Below are 12,535 nucleotides of genomic sequence, written 5' to 3' on the forward strand. Positions count from 1 at the left end.
ATGCTCTTACAAAACCGGATTTATATCATGGATGCTCAGAAATGGTCAGGTTTGCCTCTGACCGACTGAAATTGACAGACTGAGCCTTTTCTTGATTACATTGCCATCCATGCTCTGCCTCTTCGGTTTCTGCAGTGAGCTTAGTTTGGGGGTTTCCCGTATATTTCCAAGTCCAGTTCAAGGTATTGGATATTTTAAAATCTAAAGCAATTGGAAGTAATATATTTACAGCAGGGAGCATCCGTGAGTCCCGTTGTGTGGTTTCTCATGACTTGCAGCAGCCAGTGAAAAAAAATCAAAGCATTGTGTAGATTCTGCATGAACACAAACCTCCCAAATGTGATCTGAAAAGGCCTTGCTCCAGTTTGCTCCAGCTTTGTGAGGTAAGATCTAGTGACACCTAGAGCAAGGCTCACTGTAATTGCATTCCTGTTAATTACACATAAGCTAGCACATGACATTTAAACCTTTATTTCTTCTCCCAGATGTTCGAATCTGGATTTTTCCTGGACATCACAGCTGCTTTATTTCTTTTGCTAGGGAGATGTGCAATCCTTTTATATTTGGGATGGTTGTGGGTCAGCACTAATACTCAGAAATTCACAATATAAAGGAATCCAGTATCACATGAGTAAAATAAAATGTAGAAGGAGTTTCAATCCATTTACTAAATCTATTTACATTTTTTTAAAAAAACAAACGCTTCCCTTATAAACAAAGTAGTTCTCTTCTGCCAAATAGTCTGTAATATTAAGTTCTACCACCCAGTGATAGGAGGAGGATGTCTGCTGTTCAGTCTTCTAGGTAGATCCCTCTAGGATCCAAGTAGCAGCAGAAAATATGAGGCAGGTGCGAAAGCATTTGCAGCATATCTAATCCAAATTTGACAATCCTGAACAAGTTACTGGTTTGACAGGTACAGCAGCAGGTGTTGGCCTCTCACAGTTGGCTGACGGTACAGGTATATTATGGGACGGTAATTCAAAGCCACAAGGAGAGGAAGGCTGCAACCTCAATCTGTAGGCCCTGTCACCAGGATGGTGGTTTCTCTGTTAGTGACTGACAAACCCACTTCTGTTCCTGCTACAAAGGGCTAGTTGCCTCCAGGGAAAACCACTCCCAAATCTTGCTCCTATCTTGATGGCATCTTTAATTTGCTTGTATGTGGAGTGTTGTGGAAAGTAGATTAAAACTCAATTCCCAAACATCCGGTTAGCTCATGGAGGGGACTGGGATATCACCTTACACTGGAGCAAGGTTTGTGGGATACTAAATGCACATACGGTACTGTCTCTATGCATCTAGTACAGTGAGTTCTGAAACCCTACAAGCTGTCCAAGTCAGGAACCTTTTCAAGATTCTTTGCCTTCTTCTTTGGGCTGACTTCTGTGGTTCTGCTCCTGCTGCTCTGCAGGAGACCTGGCTTCCTCAGGCCCACTCTCAGAGTTGGGTTTAGGCTCCAGTGGCAGGGAGGGACGTTTTGCCACCTGAGCTGAGCCTCCAGCACCTGGAGAAGGGAGATGAACACAAATCTAGTAACAATGTCATGCACTGCTCTTCAAACAAGGGAGGAAAAGCCTCAGCCCTAGAGCTAGAAGATGCACGGTGAAATGCATGTGATCTATACCGTTCTGAGTGTCTATACTGCTTCCCTTGTGACAATAAAAGAAGATGCTAAACTGCATAAGCATCCATCCTTAGCCTCTGAATAGAAACTGTGCCCCTAGGCAAGTTGCTTGCTCAACATGTACGAAGATGCCTGCAGGAGCTGCTTCAGATCTGACCACAGTTGAGACCACCCTTCCCTGGAACCTAGGCATCTGTGACACTCTGCACAGCCATGTGGTCATAGGCTACAGCTAAACCCATTACCTATGAGATTACAGGTGCCCAGTGATGGACTCTTAAGCTGCTCCTCCGTAGTTCCTGGCCACCTGAATCCATCTCTGGTGATCAGACAATGGAAAAGATAGACTTGGTTATGAAAGTATCTGTGGCCTATCAGACATACCTGGAATCATGGCCTTTGCATACCCAGCTGCAGAAGACATGGCCTGTCCTAGGGCTTGGTTAGAGCCCAAAGGCTGTGCAGTGGAAGATTTGCTGGATGCTGTCCCTCGTGGCTTTGATTTGGAGTCCTTAGCAGGTTTAGTCCAGACTGCAACCTCTCCAAGCTGTAAGGCAGCACCCAGTTTCTGGGCTACCTCCACCATCTAACCCATGCAAAAGAAAGAGAGGAGGAAGCTGAACAGTCGAGTCCTACAGCAGGTCTCCTTGACACCAAGCCTGCTTCAACAGAAAGGGGAGGCTGAACCTGGGGACACGCCTGCTCCCGCACTACATAGAAGAAGATGCCCCCCACCCCCAAGTACATAATCCTGCCCATCCAAAGAGCTGGGGCTGCTGGATAGGACGAAGATGTAGAAGCGACTGTTGACTTGAACAGGTATTCTAACATTTCAGAGCAAAACGGATTGGGTCCACTGACTTGTTTAAGGGAAGAGTTCCAACCCTGTTGCTCTTAGGAAAGAAGCCTGTTTCTGCAGCAGACACAACTTCAGCCTGCCTGTCTTTCTGCTACTAGAGTAGCGTTTTTGACTGAGTCAACTGCACTCTCGGGTCTACGGCGGATCCCTTTTTGCCAAGTTAGTTAGCTGCAAAACTCCGGACCACATCAGTGGTTTGAATCAACGTACCTCCGGGTCAAACTCCAGTGTGCTCTCCTTTAACGCTTGGACTTTTCTTTTCATCTCGTGGTACTGCAGAACAGCCTCTTTTTTATCCCCTTGATTGTAGAGCAGGATTGCATAGTTCAGACTTATGAGAGGGTTACACCTATAGTCCGGGAGAGAGAGAGAGAGAAAATGGGTGGGCAGGATTAAGCCAGAGGTAGCAAAAATGGTGCTGGTGTCAAAGGGAGGTGAATGTGGCAGGTGGGATTGCAGCCAAGTACTGCAGTCAGGATAAGGAGCTACCTTGAGCCTTTAGACAGTGTGCCAGTTAACTGCCTGGTCACAACTGTGCCACAGAGCAGCACCAGACCCCAGTGCTCTTTCTACACCATCCCTGTGCATTTGCGGCAGGGGAGGAGCTAGTGCATAAAGCAGCGTTTCCCACAAAGTCCTGGCAACTAAGGCATGCTGGGTTTTGGCACTAGAAGCAGAGGTACAGCTCACTCTTGCATACAAAGAGATTATTTTTTTTTATAAGCAGCTACAAATCCACCCCACCCTGCATGATTCACTGTTCTTGGTGTACCTCCTACCAAGAGCAGGCCATTCTGCCAAGCCTCTGTCCTGGGAGTGACTCAGTGGGGCCAAGGGCACCTGCTGCAGGATGATCCACCTCCGGGGGTGACAAGACCAGAGCAGGGAATGTCCGCAATTTTTTTTTTTAAAATGCTGGCAAGGAAGGGAAACTTCAGTGTGTGCGTGCATGAACTGCCTCCTGAGGCTGCTTTTCATTTCAAGAATTAAAGTGGAGAAAGTTGAATGTGTCTCATTTGGCCCAACGAACAAGAAACCCCATCAATCATAGAATAGTAGAGTTGGAAGGGGCCTAGAAGGTCATCAAGTCCAACCCCCCACTCAATGCTGCCATGGCCTTGCAAACCGCCCAGAGAGCTTCGGCTATGGGGCGGTGCGTAAATGTAATAAATGCTACTCATACTAATAATAGCCTTAAGATCCCGCTTAAGGCAGTGGAGGATGTGTGCTCGGTGCCGCCCTCTCGTGACTGGTACAGAGAGCAGGTTCTGCAACAAGGCTGCTCCTCGCAAACAAACAACGTACGTGTCCAGCGCTGAAGCTTTCTGATAGGCCAGCTTGGCATTCTCAGCATCTTCAAGGTTTGTCAATGCAACTACACCAAGAAAGAGAAGAAAAAGGATGACTTTTGTTGGCAACGCGAAGGAATACTGAGCTGATTTTTGCACTTCAGCCGGTGTCTTTATCCCTGTATTGCAGCTGGGGAGACTGAGGACGGGGATGGAGGAACGTAGAGACAGTGACTTGCCTCCCTCTCAAGGAGCTATTGGCTGAGCAGAGGCTGAGTCAGGGCTCCGCCACAAGCTTATTTATTTATTTATTTATTTATTTATTACATTTATATACCACCCCATAGCCAAGGCTCTCGGCAGTTTACATAGGATAAAAACACTTAAAAACAATATAGAAAAATTTAAAATCACAAAAACATACAATTTAAAACCACAACAATATACAAAAACAATCCCAGGCTAATTGCATATTGCTAGATGTGTGGGAGAAGAGAAAAGTCTTGACCTGGCGCCGAAAAGATAACAATGTCGGCGCCAGGCGGGCCTCGTCAGAGAGATTGTTCCACAACTGGGGGGCCACCACAGAAAAGGCCCTCTCTCTTGCTGCCGCCCTCCGAGCTTCCCTCGGAGTAGGCACACGGAGGATGACCTTGGATGTTGAGCGCAGTGTACAGGTAGGTTCATGTCGGGAGAGGCGTTCTATCATATTCATAAGAAAGCCCTACAACACATCCAGGAGCTGGCCTAGGGAACACACTGGCCTCCCTGAGGAAGGGGCTCTTGTCCCAGGCAGGGAACAACCGTTATGACAGGGAGAGCAGAAAGAGAGCTCAGTGGCACAGACACTGGCCAATCAGAGTAGGCAATACTGGGCTAAATGGACCAATGATATAACTCAGTAGAAGGCTGCTTCATGTGTGTGTTTTTAAATGGATACTCTTGTTTTTATACTGTTGTTTTTATGTTTCTGATGGTTTTCAAATTTTGTATACTTTTTAACGTTTACTGTTTTAACTTTTGTGAACCACCCAGAGAGCTTCAGCTGTGGGGTGGTATATAAATGTGATAAATAAATAAATAAATAAATAAATAAATAAATAAATAAATAAGCACAATGCTAGCCAAGGATAGCAAACCTTCATGATCCTTTTACATGGCTCTGGCTGGAAGGGGTTCTGCGTCCGGATCTTATTTCAAGCCAGAGTCTAGTTCACTGCCCAGAATGTTGGGCATGACCCTGGGGATATAGGAGGTGGCCGTGTGCGACTTGCAGCCTCTTGACCCAAGTTCCCAATCTTCAGAATGGGAATAACGATGTCTTTAATGAGATGGTTAATATCAAGAGCTCTACATGCTTAAAACACAAATTAATACTAGTTATTTCAGCCAGGGAAAGGTCCTTCACTGCTAACACGAAGCAGAATGTCCCCTGCAGTAGCCAGGCAAGGTGGGGGCGCGTGCGCCTGGCTTCGCTACCTGCTAACAACATGTAGAGTTCCGCCAACTTTGGCTGGAGATGGACGGCTGCGCTGATGAAGTGGAAGGCGGAGGCGTACTGCTGCATCGTCAGGTGGACCAGCCCCAGGTTGTACAGAATCTTCCAGTCAAAGGGTGCCAGGTAGTTGGCTCGTTTCAGGCAGCTGATGGCCTAACGGAAGAAAATGGCTCTCTTTGGTAAAAGAGAAGGCAAAGGCGTTCTGTGATTGGCTAGGGGCCAATGGGGGAGTTTTGTTGCCCCTTCCAAATAATAGTGAGCCTCTCAAAAGAAACTTTGCTCCCCAGTTGCCAGTCCTGGCTAAAGTGAACTTTAAAAAAGCCATAATGAAATCTGATAAAAATGGCAACCCAGCAAGCATCTTTGAGCTCAAAGGGGTAGAGGCAGAGAGAGAAAATTTCAAATAAAATCTATTATTATTATTATTATTATTATTATTATTATTATTATTATTATTATTGGCAGCGGTGGGCAACTTGTGGCCCTCCAGATGTTTGGCCTACAACTCCCATGATCCACTACCATTAGTTATACAGGCTAGGGCCGATGGGAGCCCAGACCAAAACATCTGGACGGCCACAAGTTGCCCACCCCTGATTTAAGATATAGCAGAGCCAGTCAAGTGCAGAATGTCGACGTGCAGCTAAATAGTTCAGAAGGATAACACAAATTACAGGAGCTAAAAAGCCACTAATAAACTTGGGAAAGAATACAACTTCCTGGTCACTGAGAATCTATGAATAACATTTAAAATGTTAAACATATTGACAAAAATAAACATGTATGTACCTCCTAAGCCACATGGCTAAAAAAAACCCTCAGTGCTGGGCTAGGGCTTCAAATAAATGGGGCGGTGCTTGATCAGGTGTTCAAGGATTCACTAGACAGCCTCTTCTGGTGCCTGGCAGCATAAATCCCCATTTTTCAGCTCTCAGTGCCACTGGTGTATAAAAAGGAGAGCTCATTCTGCTCTTCTCCAGACATCAGTTCAGTGGAGATAAAACCTTGGCTTGAGGGAAAGGTGGGCACTTTGCTGGGATATATGACAGGGAGGAACAGTGGTCTGTTTCCCCATACAGCGATGCAACTGAGAGAAATGCCTGCCTGCCCAGTCGAAAGCCCTTCCTGTACGCCAGAGGGGTTGGGAGCAAGTGAAAACAGAGGCAGGAGCCCTGCGTGGGACCCTATTAAAAAAGGGAGAGAGGGCGGACGAGGGGCACGGGACACACACCTACCGCCACATATTTCTTTTTTCCAAAAAAGCACATTCCGATGTTGTTCCAGAGTGGGGGGCTCTCAGGAACGGCGCAAGCTACCACCCGGTACTTGGTGAGGGCTACGTCAAAATCTCCGTGCGTCTGCATCATACTGCCAGCTGCCAAGATGGCCTTTAAAACAAATGACACACCCAATCGTACCGGGCTTACTAACTGGGCTATTCACCCATGCCGGCAAGTGATGAATATGGTGCAAAGACATTACATTTTCAGAGCACTGGATGGAGAAACGTTTTGCTAAGGATGAGGAATACATCCCAAACCCGGAGACGTCTGAAACCTCGTTGCAACAGGACCGAGCGCTAGGAAATAGCCTATATCAGCCTTCCCCAACGGAGTGCCCTTCATACGTTGGGAGATGAGAGGGGGAGCAGAGCCTTCCCACCAGCATGAGCAGTCTCCTTAATTTCTTTTTTTTTTCTCCCTCTTCCCTCCCCATCCCCTTTTCCTTGTGTGTCATGTCTTTTTTTAGAATGTAAGCCTGAGGGCAGGGACGGTCTTCTTTACTGATCAATTGTAAGCCGCTCCGGGAGCCTTTTTGGCTGAGGTGCGGGATAAAAATACTCTAAATAAATAAATAAATGTTGAATTTCAGCTTTTAACCATGCTGGCAAGGGTTACGGGAGACATAGTCGAACCTTTCTGGAGGGGGCCTGGTTGGGGAAACATGTCTAGATGATATAAGACAGGGGTGAGCCATTTTTGTCCTTGGACACATACACCCCACTCCACAGGGCACTATGCAGTCTGCAGGGTGCCCCCCCCCCCCGCGGCCAAAAAAGGAAAAAATGGCAGCAATCCCCCCTTAGTGCTAAAAGGCTTAAACTTGTCTTGTTCCAAATTACATTTGACCATCTAAAAGCACTAAGAACACTGTTTTAAAAGGTAGCGCTAAAACTTCCTTTAAAAACAGCAATACTGGCAGCACAGCAGGGGAGCAGCGATAGTGGGCGGATGTTATCCAAGCCTGATACAGGTATTGATACTACCCCACTGCTTCCTGACCAGTTTACTCAGTTGCTTTCTTGGGCTACCATTCAGTGACATGCATATTCCCCCACCCACCCCAACAAAGAGCTCAAGTTCGAGGTATTTAAAAATCTATCTTCCAGATAACAATGCAATATCTCTATATTCCCCGAGGTACCTTATAGTTGCTGGGATCATACGTGAGTGCGTTCCCAAGATGCTCAAAGGCTTTCTGATAAATCTCGAGCTAAAAAGAAGATAACGGTAATTTTCAAACAAGGGTCAGGGGGAAAGGACCCACAACACGTTCATTGCTGCTTGCTAGGCCATTGGGAGTTGCTTCATATGGCTCCAGCTAGAGCCTCCAAGGATCACAGCAAACTAGTAAAAGCAACACTCTCATCCCACTGGTGCTCAAAAGAGCAGAGCTGCACACACCATCTCTCTGGCTGACACTCCCGACGCTTTGCTTTCCGTAGAGAAAGGCCTCTTCTGAGTCAAGCAGCCCCTAGGATCTCCTGCCCCCCCAGAATGCCGAGCTGCCACTCCTTCCGGCGAAAGCTGCTCCCTAAGCCGAATACTCTTGGGCAATTACTGAAGCTGCTGGGAAAGGACTGGCAGCCGAGAATTCTCAAGCGCCCGTTTTTCAGGGCTTCTTAAGTATTTCCCTGGAAGCAACAGTATTTCATGTCAGAATGCAGGACAAGCTGCTCCTTGGCCAGCTCAGCTCTGCTGAATTCTTAGTTCTAGTCCAGGGCTGGGGAAAGCATCCGGCCCACGAGGCCTTGCCCCAATCTCCGCCCATTCTCCTTAGCCCTGTTTCCCACCCACCTCTTTCACCTGTTTCCTGTGGATCACCTGAGCCATTTGCTGGGGTGTCATAAGAACTTCAGAAGAGCCCTGAGGCTGGATCAGACCAAGGGTCCATCTAGTCCAGCATTCTCTTCACACAGTGGCCAACCAGCTGCCCACAGGAAATCGACACGCAAGGCATGAGTGCAACAGCACCCTCCCACCCATGTTCCCCAGCAACTGGTGCACACAGGGCTTACAGCCTCGGCTACTGGAGGTAGCACATAGCCATCAGGGCTAGTAGCCATGGGTAGCCTTCTCCTCCAGGAATTTATCCAACCCCCTTTGAAAGCCGTCCAAATGGGTGGCCCTCACTACAACTTGTGGTAGTGATTTCCACAATTTAACTCTGCGCTGTGTGAAGAAGGCCTTCCTTTTATTTGTCCACGGGCTGGGAGATCTGTTTGCCTGCTGCTCAGCCGGTCTGTGGGGGAAACGCAGGTGTGGAAAGAGGGGGTGGGATGAGATGATGAGGCAGGAAGCAACGGCTCTCTTCCTAAATCACCGACTCGCTTGGATTCCTTGCAGCCCTTTTCTCGGTCCACAGAGAGGAATCCAAAACCGAGAGCTGATGACACAGGAAGAGATTGCTTCCTGCATCTCCAGCGTGCCACGTTTCTTCTCTGTGCCCCTTTCCCAGCTCTCCTAGAGAAGGGAGACGGAGGAAGAGAGAAGGCATGGCAAAGAATGTTGTCTTGGCTCTTCCCACTTTGGGATTTGGCCCTGGCCACTGCTGGCCCGCAGCCCCCTTGGCCTGAAGAACACTCCCCACCCCCATGCTCCAGACATACGCTATTAGGCACGTTGCTTATGTACAGCCATGACCCTCTGCCATACACACCTCTGCATAGGGAGGGAGGCAAGCTCTGGAACTGGGGAGTTCCGAATTCAGAAATCCACACTCCATTACGAGCTGAGACCAAACACCTTCGAGTCTGGGCTGGGACCATAAATGAGTTCACCCCGCCAGCCAGGCGTCCTTCATGGTTCCCTCCTTTCCCAAGCAAACACCCTTGCAAGGTTGGAGGAGGCCTAGGAGGAGGGCGAAGAGCAAACTTCTACGGGTTTGGGGTTTTTTCTTGAGCTTTTTCAGAAAAAGCTGGGAAAGACCACATTTTTTTTCTCCCCTAACAATTCGCCCAGAAATCTCAGGCTGGGGGGTGGGAGAGGAATGAACGCATTATAGGGAGAGCCAGGAGGTGTTCAACTATTATTAGCTCCACCAGCCTCTTTCAGTTCTGAGCTGTAATCCCCAGTGTGGCTCCAAAGCCCTTACGCTTTCCCCTGTGCTAAGAATGGTGTCTATCTCAAAGCACCAATGAGGGCTAATTTGGGAGAAAGATGTGCTTGTAGAAGCAGTTTAAACATTTGCTTCCTTTGAAATGCCAGGCTCCCTACTGGTCAGAATCAGGATTTAATCTCTTTCAAGTCCTTTCTAGATTTTTCTAACCCTTTGCATCTCATATTTCAGTAGTTCTTTTCTATGCAGAAAAGTCATGAAACAAACATTTGATTAAACTTGGAACAGGCAGTGACAGAAGCAGGGGTCTATCCACTTTTCTGCCTTGGCTCAACTGCACGGGATCAAGTTATTTTCCTTGGGGACCTAAAGAGGATATATAGAAGGGACAATTCCATTTTGCCAATGTGACCTCTAACTGACACAGGGACGCTTGAACATGAACATTATGCAGGGCTGCTGGACCGCATTAAACAGTTAACCCATTAACAATATCCCCTACCTCCAGGTACAGCAAGCCCAGCGTTGTAAGGAGCTCTGTGTTTTCTGGAGAGAATCTGAAATATATAAAAAGAGACCCTGGAGCTTTAACACATCTGGAGCCATTATTAATAATAGAGCAGCATCCATTGTGAGGGAATAAATTAGTTTCGAACGACACGGCCCAAGAGACATTTTGGTTCCGAGACAAAAAGCAGAAATATTCCCCACACCAGGATGATAACAATATATAGTGCATTAAGTAATTTACATTGATGGTACCCCAAAAATATGCCCCCAAAGCAGTCTGCGTCTAGTTTAATTGAAGGACCAGCCCTGCCCTTGCAGATTAGGAACAGAAGTTTTACCAGCTCATGTGTGCCATAGCGTGGCTTGGTCAGAAAGCTACAGCAAACTCACCTGTTCGAATTCTCTACTTGCCCCAGGCTGAAATACATCCTCTTCTGAAATATCCCACTGCTAACTGACCCATGCAGTAGCAGTAGCCATAACCCCAAATATTTTAAATTGGCTGTGGCAGCAGATCCACTGGCCCCGTTCAGAAAACGCGTTAAACCATGGCGGTTAAGCCAGAAAGCCGGGCTGTGTTCAGAAGACACCTTAAACCACGGCTTTAACCACGGTGAATAAGGCTTTATTCACCATGGTTAAAGCCGTGGTTTAAGGTGTCTTCTGAACAGGCCCACTAGGGCTTCCCCACTGTCTACAAGAGGCGTTGCTTTTTTATTTATTCATTCAGTTTATATACCGCTCTGCAGCAAAGTTCTCTGATCGAATTACATTAAAATTCCACACAAACAGTACAAGGAGTAAAAGAGCAAGGACTCCCAACTAAAAACACCCACACTTCTATTTAAAGCCTTTGAATGTGACCCACTTCGCTGGAAGTGTAAAAAGGAAGTTGACACATTTATAACATTAATGGCCTTCACGCCCTTTGGCTCACACGTTTTGGTTAGACGTTAGGAACATCATTCATAAGATAGCAGATATTTAAACTGATTTTAGGCTCTATGCTTTATCTGCTAGCCTATTCCAAAATAATCGAGCAAAACACTGCACAGAATTGGTATCGTAAGCGACTTGAGTAGCGTGGATACGATATGCTCAATGTTGGAGAACAGTAAAGTTAAACTGTTACCAGACATGTCCCAGGTCACATGTATACTGAAATAGACATGTGTATGCAAGTAACTGATTGACAAGTGAAGGACCAAGAGGTGTGCCATGAGAAGGGTGCCCTCAAAGCAGGTGGATATTAGCTATTAGAGACAGACCAAGACTTGAATCAAAGAATATAGGTATTATTATAAAATATACGGAATTGCCCCAATATATGACCTTAAAACAAAACGGAGCTGTTGTTTAGATGAGGAGTGTCAGGCAGACCTCTAAAGTAACAGGGCCAACTCGTCTTCTCAGTTACAAAAACGTAACTCCAGTACAGAAAACAAACTCCATGATTTTGCCATCTCTGCCCAATGGACGACTTTCATTCATATTCGGGGTGGTGGGCAATTCTGCAATTCTTTTCTAGTAAGCTGGCATTCCGGCATTGTTCACCGGAAAAATCAGATTCAAGCAGCTTGAATTTGGAACATGTTGTGATGTGCAATAGCTATTTTTATAAGCATACACAAACACTTGGTGGGGGCCCTTGCCAGAGAGACTCCTTAAACTATTTCAGTGTGCGTGTGCGTGTGTGTGTGAGGCAGTGGAGAAATGTGGGACAAGTACAAAATACAGGCTTTGTTCTGCTTTCAGGAAACAGTTCAGTAAGAACTTCATCTAAGGATGCTCAGGATGCTTCATCTAAGGATGCTCAGATCACCTCTGCCAACGGGAACACAGGTGTGAGCTTTAGCGCTCGGCCTTCAGAAATAGCCCGATCAATAATTTCCATGGAATCTGGGAGTCATTTATTAATTATGCTAATAGCAATAGAGACATTACTGTATCTCCATCAACTCACAGAATGTGCTGGAAAGATCTGCTAAGATAAGAGTTCGGGGGAAGAAATCGTTTTGATATATTTCCCACTCACTCTGCATATATACAGTTACAATCAGTCCACTGTGTCACCTGATTAATTTGGTTCGATGCTGATCGTGTGAATCAAGGATATCCTGTGTTTGATCATTGTGTTATGTTTGATGTGATTGGATGTTACATCCTTTTGTTATAAATGGAAAATTCAATTAAAAAAAATATTTAAGAAGGAGAAAGGAATATCCCAAAGGACCTGAGCCTTAAGCTACTGCACCACTTTTGCTTTTACTGTAGCTTCAGCCCTACAGCAGGGTAGGCAACCTGCAGCCCTCCAGATTTCTTGGACCGCAACTGCCATCAGCCGTAGCCAGGATAGCCAGTGGCAAGGGATGCTGGGAGTTGCAGTCCAGCAGCCCACCCCGACCTACAGCCTC

General features: G+C 46.6%; 1 protein-coding gene across 2 annotated transcripts in view; it reads right to left on the minus strand.

Moving 5' to 3' along the window:
- Positions 1–634: 634 nt before the first annotated feature.
- Positions 635–12,535, minus strand: part of BBS4 (Bardet-Biedl syndrome 4) — a 43,183-nt gene continuing 31,282 nt past the window's right edge. For both annotated transcript variants that reach the window (XM_063142345.1, XM_063142346.1), the window contains 8 exons: positions 10,114–10,168; positions 7,698–7,766; positions 6,509–6,661; positions 5,255–5,426; positions 3,792–3,861; positions 2,697–2,835; positions 2,012–2,213; positions 635–1,507 (listed from right to left, as the gene is read on the minus strand). In XM_063142345.1, coding sequence (XP_062998415.1) covers positions 1,353–1,507; positions 2,012–2,213; positions 2,697–2,835; positions 3,792–3,861; positions 5,255–5,426; positions 6,509–6,661; positions 7,698–7,766; positions 10,114–10,168 — 1,015 coding nt within the window. In that variant the 3' untranslated portion in view covers positions 635–1,352. The remainder of the gene's footprint in view (positions 1,508–2,011; positions 2,214–2,696; positions 2,836–3,791; positions 3,862–5,254; positions 5,427–6,508; positions 6,662–7,697; positions 7,767–10,113; positions 10,169–12,535) is intronic.

Source organism: Elgaria multicarinata, chromosome 16, assembly GCF_023053635.1.
Source record: "Elgaria multicarinata webbii isolate HBS135686 ecotype San Diego chromosome 16, rElgMul1.1.pri, whole genome shotgun sequence".
NCBI classification, from domain to species: Eukaryota; Metazoa; Chordata; class Lepidosauria; order Squamata; family Anguidae; genus Elgaria; species Elgaria multicarinata.